Raw genomic sequence first — 17,891 nt, forward strand, 5'->3', positions numbered from 1 at the left:
GAAAGTATTTTAACATAGGAAAAGTTACACACTTCACCTTTAAACATCCTGTTTAGGTTTCTACTAGTATAATTATATTTTGAACTAAATTTAACCATGAAAATAGCCATAGAAGCTGGCATGGTGTTAAAAAAAAAAAACTGGTTTTTCGTTTCAAACATAACCCAGGACTTTGCACTTTGAGATAAAGGTGTCTCATGCCTTGTTGTCCTAAAAAGTATTTGAAACTGTATGAGTATCATTATCATAACTTCAATACAATTAACGGTTTGAGACAGCTTAAAACCAAATGACATATCATTACTCACTGGGTCATTCTATTCACTGCAACACATCATTTTACAAAAGTAGCCTCTAACCTGAAAAATTTGAATACCCCGGTTTATTGCATATGACGTTAATATTTTGCACCTCATAAAATGAAGCCTTACTGTCTCGAAGCCATTCGTCCACCAATCTGTTTTTGATAAATAATGAATAATACACTCAGCTGATTATGTATACTTTACAGGCCCACACAGTTCACACCAGTCTGTAAGCACCTTGAGTTTACAAGCATTAATGTGTGCTCAAATTCAACCCTGACTCAGTAACACTCTATAATGTAATAAAAATGTATTTATTTAAAAAAAAATTCCTAGTATTGAAATATGGCCATGAGTGTTTAAAGGGATAGTTTTGAAAGATCCTCAAAACAATGAAAATCCTGTCATCAATTCCAAACCCATTTACTTTCTTTCTTCCATGGAACACAAAAGGAGATGTTAGGCACAATGACAGCCTCAGTCACCCTTCACCTTTATTGCATCTTTTTTCCATACAATGGAACTGAATGGTAACTGAGGCTCCTTTTGTGTTCCAAGAAAGGAAGAAATGGTTTCAAGAAATAGTTCACCAAAAAATGAACATTCTCTCATTTACTCAACCTCATTCCATTCCTGATGTGTATAACTTTCTTTCATTTGCACAACACTAATTAATATTTTTGGAAGAATATCTCAACTCTATAGGTCTATACAATGCAAGTGAATGTGACCAAAACTTATATGATATGAAAAGTATGAAAAATTAGTTGGTCTGTTCTCACCCAAAATCGATTAGATTGCTTCTGAAGACATGGATTAAATCACTGAAGTCGTATGGATTACTTTTATGCTTAAAGTTCTGGTCACCATTCACTTGCATTGTATGGACCTACAGAGCTGAGATATTCTTCTAAAAATCTTCATTTGTGTTCTGCAGAAGGAAGAAACTCATACACATCTGGGATTGCATGAGGGTGAGTAAATGTTGAGACAATTAAAATTTTGGGTAAACTATCCCTTTAACAATAAAACATTTTCATACACAAGTGTAACAAGTGCCTACGACTAATTCTTCTTGAGCGCAATAGGCAGCATGAGAAAGTCTTCGGCGAGAATGACCTCTGTGCCCGATCCTTGCAGCACAATCTCAGCCTGTCTCTTGAGCTCCGTAACGTCGTCCTCCCCATCACGCCGCAGAGTTTCGGGTTTGTAGCGTTGACTGAAGTGATACAGCACCAGCGTGCGCGCCTCGCAGGCGAGCGCCACCGCAGCAGCCATACTGGGAGTGCTGTGTCCATGTTCGATTGCCTTCTCGCTCTGCCCGTCCTCCAGAGTGGCCTCATGCACCAGCACGTCCGCCCCTTGACACGCCCTTTTGAACCCCTCCCCCAGCGCTGTGCTGCAGTCCCCAAACACACACACTTTACGGCCCTTCAGTGGCGGCTCCAGCACCTCACTGGCGGTCAGTATACGGCCACTCTCAAGCGTCACAGATTGCCCATTTTTCAGACGGCCAAAAAGTGGACCCGGCTTCAAACCTGCAAGAGACAAAAAATGACTTTACAGGGGTCATTTAAAGACAACAGCACTCTCCTTAAAGGTACACTACAGAATTCTGGGCTCACTATCAACATCTGTGGTTGAAACATGAAATTTCAAGTTACTCGCGGAGGAACAATGGGTCTCATTCACCAGACAGATCTCACAGTGAAATCGGAAACAGAAGGTTGACATTTCTTTTGCTAAAAATTGGTCTTTGCTTACCGAAATTCAAAACACTGTCCCCAGTGGCCAAAGTGGTAAGTGTTGTTGGGCGTATGGGCATGTGTTTTCTGCTCCATTTTCTGGGTGTAATGTCCACGGAGGGGTGCCAAAAGTGAGTTATAAAGTGAGTAGTTTTCAGGTGTACAGGCTGTAATACAGTGAAAAGGAATGCATATTTTATAAACTGAACCCCCCCAACCCAAACCTAAACCTAACCATTAGTGGAGAAGAAATGTAATGTTAGAGGGAAAAATGCAACCTCCGAATCACACTTGTCACTGATTATTGTAAACAAGATTACTTCCTGGTTTCATTCCAGGATCTGAACCTTGGTTTCCCACGCTGCTGACGTAACCCACTTCGGGTCAATCTACAAAGTGGAAGGTAAACACCTTGGAGCCGATGCAAAGCGGTCACATAGGTGATAGTATTTGACTAACTGGGGCCCAGGACAGGAAGCAGACAAACTGGCTAATCCGAACGTCTGCTAGCTGCCTTGAGATATCACACAGATCACATAAACCACAACACATAGAGACTGTATCACCTAGATATCAGTGATGACATCTCAGACCATTACCTTGTCTCTTGTATGCTGCGATCAGCTAATGTAACTCAATCTACACCACACTATCATTCAGGTAGAACTATTCTTTTTTAGCTTCACTTATAATCTTCCAGATTTGTCTCATATACTCAGTAAGCCAAAAAGTCTAGAATACCTTGATGTAATAACAGAAAATATAAATACAGTCCTCTCTAGCACTCTTGATAGTGTCGTCCCCCTTCGATTAAATAAAATTTAAGAAAAAAGCCCCGCACCATGGTACAATGATCACACTCATGCTCTCAAGACAGCAGCTCGGAAAATGAAGCGTAAGTGGAAGAATACAAAATTACAGGTATTTTGCGGTGCATGGAAGGATAGTGTCTGTAGCTACGGACAGGCACTAAAAGCTGCCAGGTCAGCATATTTTAGCAAACTCAGAAAATAACCACAACAATCCTAGGAGTTTATTCAGTACTGTGGCTAAATTAGTTTGGAAAAAAAGCCTCGACTGAACCAGATATTCCGTTGCAGCACAATAGTAATGACTTCATGAATTTCTTTACTGATAAAATTGAAATCATCAGAAATAAAATTGGAATTATGCAATCATCTGTCACAGTTCAATCCTTCGTGGTCATAGGTCATGAAGAGCTGACAAACTTACTGAAACATCAAAAGCCACAACATGTATGTTAGATCCAATACCAACTAAGCTCTTAAAAGAGGTATTCCCTGTAATCTCAGAACCTCTTCTTAATATTATTAACTCCTCGCAATGTTCGGGACGCAGAAACACTCACTCAAAGTCTAGACTAAAGACTCATCAATTCAGCCAGGCATACACCTAATTTATCCATCAACTCACAATTAGGCTGATTTAGTTAGGTCTGCCGGAACCAGAAACATTTCTCATATCTATAATCTCTGCAATAAATTGAATGGCATCTACGCTAATATTACTATATTTGTTTCCCTGTCTAAACCTCGGGATTCATATCCAGAGATTACCAGAGCAGGCCAGATCCAGCTCCATTCCTGCTTGGAGTTGGACTACGTGTCGCTGAGTGATGACGACTAAATGCAGCCGGTGCTAGCCACACATCACTTCAGTCTATTACAATGGACTTTAGAGGATGAACTGATGCCAGCTTCAACCATAAAACATGGGATACTTCATATGCCACTGCCTGAACTTTGGACTTAGGAGACCTCTCCAAAATGACCTGCCAGTTGAATTGCGATGCACCTCATTGATCTCTGCCTGCATCATCTTTGTTTATTGATGGACAACACACTTAAAATGGAATACACAGACTATCAATTAATTGCCAACAAAAATCTTCATCAGCCAACTAACAAAGGACAATTGCACCTATGTGAACTTCTGCTGTTAATCCAGGATGGACTTCAAAGATATTAGTCATTATCTTACAGTTCATACAAAATCTTTCTATAAGCACTGGCCCTTAACACTTACTTTGTTTACTAATTTTAAAACATGACTTGCACTGCACACAAATAACTAATATTGGCATTATATTCATGCTGTTTAGCTATAGGGAACCGGCCCCAACAGTGAGCCTGGTTTCTCCCAAGGTTATTTTTCTCCATTAACCAATATCTTATGGAGTTTTGTGTTCCTTGCCACAGTCGCCTTCAGCTTGCTCACTGGGGTTCTAAATACAATTATTATTTAATTATTCATTTTTATTCACAATTTACAAACATATTTAATCAAACTACACAATGATGACTAAGACTTTATAGATATTACAGTTTTATTTTCTGTTAATGCATGATTTTTTGTAAAGCTACTTTGAAACTGTGTGTGTTGTGAAAAGTGCTATACAAAAAAAAAAATACAATTACTTGACTTGAGATGCCACTTGTCAGTGAGTCGGAATAATGTGGCTGATCTTAGGGTACCAAAAGTATCGGAAACAACATGCCGATCTCCCGTATGATCATGTTGTATTCACTTAAAATGTGCATAGGAACATTTTCACGCAGATTTCATGATTCATCAATAAGTTTGCACTAAAACGCACAGTATTTTACATTTACGATAAATTTGGTACCAACTGACGTGCAAAAGTAACAAACTTCCCGGTGTCTTTAGAAAAGTGGAAATAAACATGAAATTAATTAACCAAATGAGAACTTTGTTCAAACAAAGTCTTTCTAGCAAGTCAGTCCACTGTCAGCCATCTTTGGAACGCTCTTGGGAAGCTACATTTCCAGTCATGCAAGTGCAGCTCCTATCTACTTGAATGGGGAAACACCAAAATCTCAAAAATGGTTGGCCAAGATTATGATCAAATAACATATTTTAAACTGGTATCATAAAATGTATTTCTTTACCTCATATTACGCTAAAAACACAATTTTCCTGACTTGTATAGCTAATGCGCGTTCTTGAGTTGATTGACAGGCCATGTCTGTACCTAAAAGATGTTTGGCATTTTTACCTGTAAGACTTTTAACCTTTTACTTCCTTTCTACATCTGTTGACTGTTGGGCATTCCAAATTCTTCCATTCATTTTAATAGAAGTGGCCCGTCTCTGCTAAATAGTCTCTGGATCAAACTGTGGTCCCACAATAAAAATAACTATTTAAAACAATTAAGAATTCAGATATTGAATATTTCATAACAATATGTTATGATCTATACATACATTCATACATTAAAACATAACATTTTAGATTAAAACCTCCAAAAAGTTTAACTGCAGAGAATGTTCGGTAGTGACTTCTTAAAGTTTACAAAAAAAAAAAAAAGTTTAATTCTTAAAAATAAGTTATATACTTATTCACTTCAGTTATTTTAAATTATTCTTCATCTGTATGGAAAACAAGCTGTATGACCAAGCACTCCTTTACTTCAGTGACAATATATTGTGATAATATGATAATATTATATATAATTAATAATACAGTACTGAACAAATGTTTTTGGCACTGGTAAAAAAAGTTGCATAGTGAGGATGTCTTCAAACATAATGCCATAAATAGTTTTCATTTAGTCCAGTAACATAAAAAAAAGCTAAATCAATATTTGGTGTGACAACATTTTCCTTCAAAACAGCACCAATTCTCCAAGGTACACCTGGACACATGATGTTCCAAGCTTGTTGGAGAATTCTCCACAGTTCTTCTATCTATTTAGGCTCAATTGCTTCTGTCTCTTCATGTAATCCCAGACTGACTCAATGATGTTGAGATCCGGCCTCTGTGGGGGCCATACCATCTGTTTTAGGGCTCCTTGTTCTTCTTCTATACAATTGTATTTGTAAAGGGAATGTTGAAATCTAAAATAATATTTCCTACAGATACACTAAAAGCAGAACATATAAAATGAACGTTTAAAGGGATAGTTCACCCAAAAATAAAAATCCTCATTTACTCACCATCATGCCATCCCAGATGTGAATGACTTCCATTCTTTTGCAAACACAAATGAAGATTTTTAAAATAATATATCAGCTCTGTTGGTCTTCACAATTGAATGGTGAACAACTCAGAAGGTCCAAAAGGACATAAACGCAGCATGAAAGTAATCCAAACGACTCCAGTGATTTAATCCATGTCTTTAGAAGTAATATGACAGGTGTGGGTGAGAAACAGATCAATATTTAAGTCCATTTTAACTATAAATCTCCACCTTTTACCAGCCCCAACCAGTAGGTGGCTGAATGTGAAAGTCACTTCCATACCAGATTTGTGGAAGTGAAAGTGCAGATTTTCAGTAAAAAAAGGACTTAAACATTGATCTGTTTCTCACCCACACTTAAATTAAACCACTTGAGTCATATGGATTAATTTTATGCTGCCTTTATGTCCTTTTTGGACCTTCAAAGTTCTGGTCACCATTCACATGTGGACATGAGGACCAACAGAACTGAAATATTCTTTTAAAAATCTTTGTTTGTGCTTTGTAAAAGAAAGTCATACACATCTGTGATGGCATGAGGGTGAGTAAATGAAGAGAGAATTTTCATTTTGGGGTGAACTAATCATATAAAGACAAATGTTTTTGTGAAAATAAAATGTGCCAGACTTTGCACAGTACTGTATATCATAAAACATTTGTGTTTGTAAAATTTTCAACAAATAACATTTAATGAGCTAATGATGGTGTTGGGAAGCAGAACGTTACCACTCGATGATCACACGCTACATGGACGGTTTAGCCATTGCGCACCCTCTCTGTTTTTACATCAGCGTCTCCCGCAGAACGCGTTTACATACGCACACCCCCGAAAAACGTCGACGGGAGAACACCGCGACTGGGCCACCCCCACCGCAGCCGCAGGCCCTGGGGCTTATGCTCCAGTAAGTCCGTGCATTAATACGGCCCTGTCTGTAACTGAAAACTATTCATTTTGAATGATGCTGCATCCACACCACTAGGTATCACTGTAAGTCAAGTTTCCGGGGGTCTGGATAGCTCAGCGAGTAAAGACGCTGACTACCACCCCTGGAGTCGCGAGTTCGAATCCAGGGTGTGCTGAGTGACTCCAGCAAGGTCTCCTAAGCAACCAAATTGGCCCAGTTCCTAGGGAGGGTAGAGTCACATGGGGTAACCTCCTCGTGGTCGTCATAATGTGGTTCCCTCTCGGTGGGGCGCGTGGGGAGTTGTGCGTGGATACCGTGGAGAATAGTGTGAAGCCTCCACACGCGCTAGGTCTCCACGGGAATGCGCTCAACAAGCCACGTGATAAGATACACGGACTGGCAGTCTCAGATGGTGAGGCAACTGAGATTCATCCTCCGGCGAGTCACTACGCCACCATGAGGACTTAGAGCTCATTGGGAATTGGGCATTCCAAATTGAAAAAAAATAAAAAAAAAACAATTGCCATTTTCATCACGCTATTTTCACAATCCAGAATTTGAGATGTGCTGGAAATGATACTGTGGTGGGAATTTTCATGGATTTAAGAAAAAAATGACAAAAACAACATAAATCTCATGTGATGCATGTACATACACTGCTGGATATTATTAGTAGACAACTTAAAAAACAAGTAGACAACTTAGACAAAAAAAAAAAAAAACACATTTGTGTGAAAAATATTTTAACAAGACTTTACTATCTAAAAAATCCACAGTGCTAAAAGTGCCTGAAGTCGAAGAAACACCCAGTTACATTTATTGTTACAACATACTGTAAATCATAAAATAATTGAAATTAATTAAAAGCTTTCAAAATCTGCTTGATTTCTTTTTCTTCCTTTTTGATGACTGTGTGGCACAAGTTGCAAACAGAAGTTTAATATTTAAGGTTTGTCATTTGTTCTAGTCCCTAATGCTCACAATAGTGGTGCTTTTAGTGGTAATGGTTTACCTAGTTCTTTTAACAGGTCTGTGTTGAGTCGTCCTGGACGTTCTCTCTCTTCCACTGAGAACCCGAATGATGGAACTCTGTGGTACAACCTGAACGCTTTTACCACAAACTGTTTGTCTTCAATGAGGCTGTAACAGTCAGTGTCAGGGTCCAGGTGTATGCTTCTGCCAGGCTGCTCCTGTGGATGAAGAGCATCGCTGCTGGTGGTCTGAGTAGGACTGAGATGCCCCTCTGCAGGGCACTGGTCACATGATGTCTCCAGTTCATGGACGGCATATGAGAACATCAGCTGAGAGCTGGACAGCTCTAATGCCACACGTAGGAAGTGCCGTAACCCCTGCGGGCCATAGATGTCCACGCAGGGTGGAGGCTGATCCGGTTGGGGTGTACAGCTCAGGCTGATGGTGCACAGTAAACCAGGAAGACCAAAGAGATGGTCACCATGGAGATGAGAGATGAAAATCTTGGTGATTTTGCCTGATCAGGGAACAAAAGCTCATCGTGAGACAACTGAACAGATACAATGGGATCAGAAAGTCTGCTGTCACTGTTCCCCCTTTTATCTTCAGCCAGTCACAGGAGACAGGTGATTATTAGGAGGAGCTACTGAACTGGAGGATGGAGAAGTACATAAGGACATAACATGAGTGAATACCCCTTTAAGCTTCAGCACTTTTCTCAATCACTAATCAAATGTAAGCAAATTTGTGACCATGCAAACTCCTTTGTATACACCAGGTCAGATTTCCTTGCTTCCACTGACACAAGGTGCTCTTTAAAGCATTTCATCGTCGGCAAGTCAATTTCCCATTTCCAATAAACGCTGGGTAAATTAAATTGTTTTTGAACATATTTTTTTGTTCATGTGACATACAATACTTGGAACGGGTTACATAAACATTACAAAAACATTTACTGACCAAGTCTGGCCAGGCTAAAATGTCAAGTTGGGCCCAGGTGTGTCAACACTGTCACTGTCCTATTGTTCTCTTTCATCAGCATCCTTTCAGCAAGTTAAAAGTCTCGTTTTACATAATATAAAGATATCATGTCTGCTGATAAAATGGTATCATGATTTTGTACAGAACTGATATCTGAAAAGTGTATATTTGTAGAAATATCAGATTTAAATTCTCTTTCTAAGAAGCATTTTGTAGTTTCAGGACCTTTAACACAAGACCTGTGATGCAAAATTGTAAAACTGTCAACCTATTACCTTTCTGAATGCATATGTCCCAACATCCATTAAAAAGTATAAAGGTAGCAATTTATGAACACTTAAACAGTAGCTGACAGAATGTTGCTTTTTAAATCATCACCTTATCAAAATAAAAAATAAAAAATTATTATTTTTTTTTTTTTAAAAAGCATGTCATAAAATGACTTTTAGATGAAATGTCAAAAGTGATTAAAATAGTGAAAGTGTTTGTAGTGGAAAAATATACATTTTCCATTTACATTTTAACCTAAAATCTTGACATTCATGTCTGTTATTTACTACAAGTAGTACATTACTATGGTAGCAAAGGAATAAGTACACTCAAACAATATTTAAGTCTAAATTTAAGATTTATGCATAACATTTCAAAACAAAATTCCATCAAACATTGAATTCATGAAACTTAAAATATGTATTTTTTACATTTTATTTGTTAAAGATCACTCAATGCAATTTGATGGAATTTTGTTATGAAACTGAAATGCGCAAATCATACATACATATACACTATATTGCCAAAAGTATTCGCTCACCCATCCAAATAATTGAATTCAGGTGTTCCAATCACTTCCATGGCCACAGGTGTATAAAATGAAGCACCTAGGCATGCAGACTGCTTCTACAAACATTTGTGAAAGAATGGGCCGCTCTCAGGAGCTCAGTGAATTCCAGCGTGGTACTGTGATAGGATGCCACCTGTGCAACAAGTCCAGTCGTGAAATTTCCTCGCTACTAAATATTCCACAGCCAACTGTCAGCGGTATTATAACAAAGTGGAAGCAATTGGGAATGACAGCAACTCAGCCATGAAGTGGTAGGCCACGTAAAATGACAGAGCGGGGTCAGCGGATGCTGAGGCGCATAGTGCGCAGAGGTCGCCAACTTTCTGCAGAGTCAATCGCTACAGACCTCCAAAGTTCATGTGGCCTTCGGATTAGCTCAAGAACAGTGCATAGAGAGCTTCATGGAATGGATTTCCATGGCCGAGCAGCTGCATCCAAGCCATACATCACCAAGTGCAATGCAAAGCATCGGATGCAGTGGTGTAAAGCACGCCGCCACTGGACTCTAGAGCAGTGGAGACGCATTCTCTGGAGTGACGAATCACGCTTCTCCATCTGGCAATCTGATGGACGAGTCTGGGTTTGGCGGTTGCCAGGAGAACGGTACTTGTCTGACTGCATTGTGCCAACTGTGAATTTTGGTGGAGGGGGGGATTATGGTGTGGGGTTGTTTTTCAGGAGCTGGGCTTGGCCCCTTAGTTCCAGTGAAAGGAACTCTGAATGCTTCAGCATACCAAGAGATTTTGGACAATTCCATGCTCTCAACTTTGTGGGAACAGTTTGGGGATGGCCCCTTCCTGTTCCAACATGACTGCGCACCAGTGCACAAAGCAAGGTCCATAAAGACATGGATGAGCGAGTTTGGTGTGGAAGAACTTGACTGGCCTGCACACAGTCCTGACCTCAACCCGATAGAGCACCTTTGGGATGAATTAGAGCGAAGACTGCGAGCCAGACCTTCTCATCCAACATCAGTGTCTGACCTCACAAATGCGCTTCTGGAAGAATGGTCAAAAATTCCCATAAACACACTCCTAAACCTTGTGGAAAGCCTTCCCAGAAGAGTTGAAGCTGTTATAGCTGCAAAGGGTGGGTCGACGTCATATTAAACCTTATGGATTAAGAATGGGATGTCACTTAAGTTCATATGCGTCTAAAGGCAGATGAGCGAATACTTTTGGCAATATAGTGTATATATATATATATATATATATATATATATATATATATATATATATATATATATATATATATATATATATATATATTTCACAATTTCTGCCAGGGTATGCAAAATTTGAGCACAACTGTGTATGTATATATATATACATACACAGTTGTGCTCAAATTTTGCATACCCTGGCAGAAATTGTGAAATTTTGGCACTGATTATGAAAACAGGACTGATCATGCAAAAAAACTGTCTTTTATTTAAGGTCTTTTATTATCACATAGTTCTTTGACAGTTCTTTTCTGCTCCCCATGGCTTAGTATCTAGCCTGCTCAGTGCATCCACATGAGAGCTAACAAACTCATTGACTATTTATACACAGACACTAATTGCAATTTAAAAAGCCACAGGTGTGGGAAATTAACCTTTAATTGCCATTTAAACCTGTGTGTGTCACCTTGTGTGTCTGTAACAAGGCCAAACATTCAAGGGTATGTAAACTTTTGATCAGGGCCATTTGGGTGATTTCTGTTATCATTATGATTTAAAAAGGAGCCAAACAACTATGTGATAACAAATGGCTTCATATGATCACTATCCTTAAATAAAAGACAGGTTTTTTTTTTTGCACGATCAGTCCTATTTTCAAAATCAATGCCAAAATTTCACAATTTCTGCCAGGGTATGCAAAATTTTGAGCACAACTGTATATATATATATATATATATATATATATATATATATATATATATATATATATATATATTAGTGTATTAAAGAATAAGTACAAGTGACTATTGAATATAGACAGACTAGTGTCTAATGGAATAAGTACTAGGATCTAATGAACAAGAACTAGTAAAATTGAAAACGATAATCACTTTTGGAATACTTGTAACTACTGTTCACTGAAAAAATAAATTAAGATTAGTTTCTAAGTTTTTAAAAAATAACAAAAAAACATTAACAGTTTTTAAGATTAACTCATTTCAATTTCATAACAAAATTCCATCAGAAATTGATAATTTAATATTTTAATACATTTAATAAAAAAAAATTGTGTTAAAGATTACCCAATTCAATTTGATGGAATTTTGTTATAGAACTGAAATGCTTAAATCTTAAAATTACATTCTTTTAATGTATTAAAATAGTACTAGCGAATATTGAACAGATAATAGTGTCTACTGGAATAAGTAGGATCTAATGAACAAGTAAAATTGAAAAAAGATAATCACTACTGGAGTACTTAGGGTACAACACGGCTAAAGGCACACCTTAAGGAAATTTTGCTTTTTTTTCTGGTCACAAAGACTATCAAGATTCAAGAAATACATTTATTTTTATAGAATATTGATGGAGCAACATAATTTGTGTGAAAAGAAATAACAACAGAAGGTTGTTTTTAATCAAATCCAAAGGTGGAGAGGGGGCCTTTTACCCCACACCTTGGATAAAAGTCTCTCTCACTTGGGGTAAAAGGCCCCTAGGGGGGTTATATTGATATAGTGTAGATACCGGGGCAATAGTTATAGGGCACAATTTGACAACCTATGCAAATACTTCTGAGAGAGCGAGATGTTTTTTTGAGTAACAAATTAAGATAATGCTTATTTAAAATAACCACTTCAGAAAACAGTGCATCATTTCCTGTTAATTTCGAACACATTTGACATTTCATAACATCTCAAGTATTCCATAAACAAATGAATCTCTGTTATTGGATCAGTCACTTTGAACATTCTTCATAACAAATCTATTTGCTCCAGTTAAGAAAAACAATTTGTTTAATAGGGGCCTTTAGCCCCTGCAACAGGGGGCTTTTTTTTTTTTTTTTTTTTTTTACCCCAAATACCATCCTTTCAATTATTGGACAGTTATTTAATTGTTTTTTTTTTATATATAATCACCTTAAACAAAACTGAAAATGACAAATAAGTATTTTGTCTCAAAATAACTGTGATAATTTCCAGGACATTCTTAAGCTACATACACTTCTAATATTTTTTTAAATTATTAAATATTATTTAAAATTACCTCAAAATCAAACTTTAGACATTACACGCAATGATCTCATAGATCAGGACAATTTTGCAGTGCACAGTGACAAACAGATGTTTAGGAAAATCCTGTGGTAGTTTTTGTTGCTATTTAGTGTTTTGGGAGTATATATGGGAATAATATCAACTCAAATAAAATATTACCCCGGGGAGCCCTTAGCTCCGTTGTACCCCTAGTTACTCAAATAAAATATTTTAGCCTATTTTTTAAGATTTATACATTTCAATTTCATAGTTAAATTCCATCAAATTGCATTGCGTAATCTTTAACAACATTAAAATAATAAAACTTAAAATATTGATACTTTATTTTATTTTATTTGAATTTTTGCAATTTAATTTGACAGAATTTTGTTTTGAAATTAAAATGCGTAAATCTTAAATTCATTGTTTTGAGTGTAGAAATAAGTACTTGTAACATAATATAGATACTTGTACGGTTGATGTAATACATGTTAAAAGAGCTTGCCATAGTGCTCCTCTGTGTGAACCCGTTTATATATTTAAATGTAACTACTGAACATAAGTTGTTAGAGTGAGTGTGACACTCACCCGCTTTGAGTTGACTCTTCATGAACTGAGTCTGTGTTCCCTCTCCACAGTCAAACAACCAGTTTTCGCCTTCAGTTCTTAAAACAAGAGCTGAAGCGCCGCGATTGGGAGACGGGTACGCTGAGCCGGTCCCCAGAAACGTTATATCCATGGACATTGTGCTGTTCTGAGTGTGTGTAATGGATAAATATGTTAAAACAGCTAGAATGAAGTGACACCGCTCGCAACACAGACTCTCAGTATCCGGGCAGGGGTACGTACGTACGTACGACAGGATCGATAATCGTCTAGTCTCGTCTGATTTTGCTCGTACGCTTTCTTAAGCTAAAACGAGCAGAGCCAGAGATGACTTAGCAGAGATGGATCACTTCTATTAAAATGAATGGGAGAAATTGGAACGCTCAACCAAGAAGCTCTAGAGCCAAACGGTCAACGGATGTAGAAAGGAAGTCCCGCCTTACAGTTAAAAGGGCCAATCACATTTTGGAAACAGATATCGCCTGTCAATCAACTCGATACCGCGCATGCGCATTAGCTATACAAGCCGGGAAAATTGCTTTTTTTTTTTTTTTTTTTAGCTCAATATGAAGTAAATAATCACAATTTATGATTCCAATATTGACAGATTTTATTGCTTATTTGAAATATGTTCTTTGATCGTAATTTTGACCAACCGTTTTGGAGATTTCGCTCTTTCCCCATTCAAGTATATAGGAGCTGCACTGTCATGACTGGAAATAGCCTCCCGAGAGCGTTCCAAAGATGGCCGACAGTGGACTGACTTGCTAGAAAGACTTTAGCAGAACGCAGCGTAACGAACAGAACGCAAGTGTCTAGAGATGCGTTTGTAAAAGGTGAACACCTTTTTAACTTGAAACGGCGTCTAAAATCCACAAGACGCCAAAAGACGCGAGTCGAAGCGCAACAGTCATTTACAAACAGCGCGGATGGACGGAAAAGCGTGTTCGGTGTGAACGACCCCTTGATTGCTGTCACTGCCGTACTGCATCCTGTGCCGTACTCTATAGAATGCGAAGCTACGGTGGCTCTGAACCGCACAGTAAAAATAAATAAATAAATAAATAAATAGTGTCTCAGTTCCTTCCTGAGCCTAAGTCTTAAATTTTTTTCTCTCTTCAAATTTTTTTTTTCTCTTCAAAAATAAATAAATAAATAAATTAAATAAATAAATACATTTGTCTCTCTTCAAAAAAATTTTTTTTTCTCTCTTCACATTTTTTTCTTATTATGTATGTCCTTTTGTAGTGTTAGGGGTACATCTGGTAATGTTAATATTGTTGTAAGTAATCTAATTTCTAAACGAAAAGATCATTTATAAATTAAATCCTCGCGACTGAACGGGGATGTCATGTGCAGACTTTCATGGTGGAATTTAATTACAATAATATATTTTAATATAACAAGTTGTCTATGCTTTTGAAACACACTGTCTACTGCAGAAGAGAAGAGTTCCAGATGAAGAATGTCAAATAAATATCCAAATATTGTTGGGCTGTCTAAACATGAGCTAGACAGTTACGCCGATGTAAAATGCTCATCCCAAACAAACTGGTGAGGAATCACCTATAGTATCGCTATTAGCAGTATGGGCGTGAAGCTATAAAAGTAGGGGGGGGGGGGTTGGTACTGCTAATATTTTTCCAAAAAAATAACTCCAGTTGTTACACGACAACGAATGCCATATCAAACATATGTAACCTGATTTTGTCTTAAAGTTTGCAAACCCTTAAATAAATAATAAATGTATTATTCAGCTATATAGCAACAGAGAAAGGATTAAAAGCATAAGATTACATGTTTGCTGATAGTGGCACCTGGTGGCAAGGTTGGTACCGCATGCATTTTTTTGAAGAGAAAAAAAAAATTTTGAAGAGAAAAAAAAAAGTTTTTTGAAGAGAGAATTTTTTTTGTTTGTTTTTTTTTTTAAGAGAGAAAAATTTATTTATTTTTTTTTTTTGAAGAGAGAAAATTTGACTTAGGCTCAGGAAGGAACTGAGACACAAATTATTATTATTATTATTATTATTTTCACAGTGCGGTTCAGAGCCACCGTATGAAGCAGTACGCAGAATGCAATGATAAACATGTCAAACAGTAGGATGCTACATTATGTCACATGACCTAAAAGTAATAATGTATAGGCCTAAAACTTTTACCTGCTGGTGTGAATTGAGTCAATAATTTGTCTCCAAATTAGTGAAGTTATAATTTCAATCTTAAGGACATTATTTGTTATTATGAAAACAAAAACAAGTCTCTGGAAATCAATGTCAATTTTTTTAATTCATGCAACAAAATGATATATTCACAAACAAAACATCCTCATAAAATTGACTAGATCTGCAGAATACTTCTTAGAAGCTGATTACTTAATAAATACTCTTAGAGCTATTAATGCTAAAAAAAAAATAAATAAATAAAATTAAAAAAAGTATATCCTTTATTATATGCTATAATGAGATCTTTCCTGTCCTATGATTTATAATAGTGTGACTCCTCTTTTAATTTCTTAATTTTTTCTTATTTTTTTCTTTTTTATCTCCTACCAGTGTTAAAAAAGTGCATTGCATTGTATTTGTTTTGCTGTTTCAATAAATTGTTATTGTGTGTTCAATGCTAAATAAAAATGAAATAAATAAATAAATAAAGCTTTTACCTATTCGATAAAAATGTAAATAATTTAGTCACTTGTGTCTCATTATAGCTGTCACATTATACATGTAAACTAGGGGGCAGCATAAGATTTCAAATTAATCTAATAATTAATATGAAGAAGGACATAATTTCAGGATAGTTTGTTATGTTAGTTTAATAAGAAAACGTACATATTACTTTAGGAAACATACAGTAAGTACATCACTTTCATCAACATAATATTGTGTAGGTCCCCCTCATGCCGCCAAAACAGCGTCAACCCACATCTCAGAATAACATTCTGAGATGCTATTCTTCTCATCACAATTGTACAGAGCGGTTATCTGAGTTACTATAGACTTTGTCAGTTCAAACCAGTCTGGTCATTCTCTGTTGACCTCTCTCATCAACAAGGCATTTCCGACCACAGAACTGACCCTCACTGGATGTGTTTTGTTTGTTGCACCATTCGGAGTAAATTCTAGAGACATGATTGTTGGTGCCAGATGGGCTGTTTTGAGTATTTCTGTAACTGCTGATCTCCTGGGATTTTCACACACAACAGTCTCTAGAATTTACTCCTAATGGTGCCAAAAACAAAAAACATCCAGTGAGCGACAGTTCTGTGGACGGAAATGTGTGGGAGGGACACACAGCTGTCAGTAGGTGGCTCGCACCCAAAATAATTGCAAAATTAGCTGGAAAAGTAAAGGGCATCTTGTGAAGCACTTGCTTCTGTTTCACACATGACAATAAAAGACTGAGCACAAGCTGCTCCTGAATAAATTATTTAATCAAGTACAATAATGACAATCGTGCATGTGCACATTTGCATTTTTTACTCTGTGCTTGTGCATTGTGGGATTTAAATGTATCCAATTGGCTCGAGTGTTTTGACTTCGTTCACCAAAATACTTTCAGATCCATTTAATGATTCAGTGACCATTTCTGGTGATGCCAGAAGGTGATGACAAATGAGTGTCTTGTGTGAAATGATTTAGTCACTGAATCAACGATCAAAAGAAAATTTTAATCCTTTAAAATGTGTTTGTCTACAGACCTAGAAAGAGACTTTAGTAGAGGTTTTAAGCATTATAAGAACAAAGCAAATCTATCATTTCCCTACAGTTTGTGAGCTGCTGAGCATGACATTTATCAAAAGACAATAATAACAGTCTTATAATAATTATGAGTTTCAATAATGTCTGTAAGTTTAAAAAAGCGTGTCTACATATCTATTCACTTCAATAAAATGCCTAAGTGTTCTAAGAACACAGTTTTATCCTACAGTTTGTCGACTGCACACCAACATAGAGGTAAAAAACAGGAGCTGATATTAAAAATAGCTTTACATATTTAACACAGATCTCGTAATCTGCATAAACTGGCAAAAAGAACCGATCAGACTATTACCTCACAAACATAATGTAAAAAGAATAACTTAATGAAGACTCATGCGCTGATATAAACTCCACTTACAATGTGTGCTTAAAAGAAGGATTGTACTTTTTTCCCTACAGTGCATTTCACGTAATGCTGCCAATCAAGAACGATATACAGATAAATAACTCTCGTTTGTGTGTTCCTCATCTCTAGATTATTCATTTAGATCAACATCAATGCTGATAAAAAACATGGATAAATGAGCATTGTTGAAAGCAACTTTGTAGAAATGAACGGAGCTGCGTTGATCAGACTGTCTGA

The 17,891-nt window shown here is 36.9% G+C and overlaps 2 protein-coding genes across 6 annotated transcripts in view; both read right to left on the reverse strand.

Moving 5' to 3' along the window:
• Positions 1–17,891, reverse strand: part of LOC127440017 (NAD-dependent malic enzyme, mitochondrial-like) — a 714,514-nt gene that overhangs the window by 665,992 nt on the left and 30,631 nt on the right. Inside the window, exon 16 of one of the 5 annotated variants that reach the window (XR_007897052.1) lies at positions 11,262–11,364. The exons of the other annotated variants lie outside the window; for them this stretch is intronic. The gene's annotated coding sequence lies outside the window, so the exon portion shown is untranslated. Of the gene's footprint in view, positions 1–11,261; positions 11,365–17,891 lie in introns of those variants that run through there. 5 annotated transcript variants of the gene reach the window in all.
• On the reverse strand, positions 601–14,536 carry elac1 (elaC ribonuclease Z 1). The gene is made up of 3 exons (XM_051696412.1): positions 13,533–14,536; positions 7,968–8,444; positions 601–1,843 (listed from the first exon to the last, which is right to left on the reverse strand). The coding sequence occupies exons 1-3, from the start codon at positions 13,687–13,689 to the stop codon at positions 1,371–1,373; spliced, it is 1,107 nt and encodes a 368-aa protein (XP_051552372.1). The 5' UTR covers positions 13,690–14,536; the 3' UTR covers positions 601–1,370.

This window comes from Myxocyprinus asiaticus, chromosome 4 (genome assembly GCF_019703515.2).
Source record: "Myxocyprinus asiaticus isolate MX2 ecotype Aquarium Trade chromosome 4, UBuf_Myxa_2, whole genome shotgun sequence".
In the NCBI taxonomy this organism is placed as follows: domain Eukaryota; kingdom Metazoa; phylum Chordata; class Actinopteri; order Cypriniformes; family Catostomidae; genus Myxocyprinus; species Myxocyprinus asiaticus.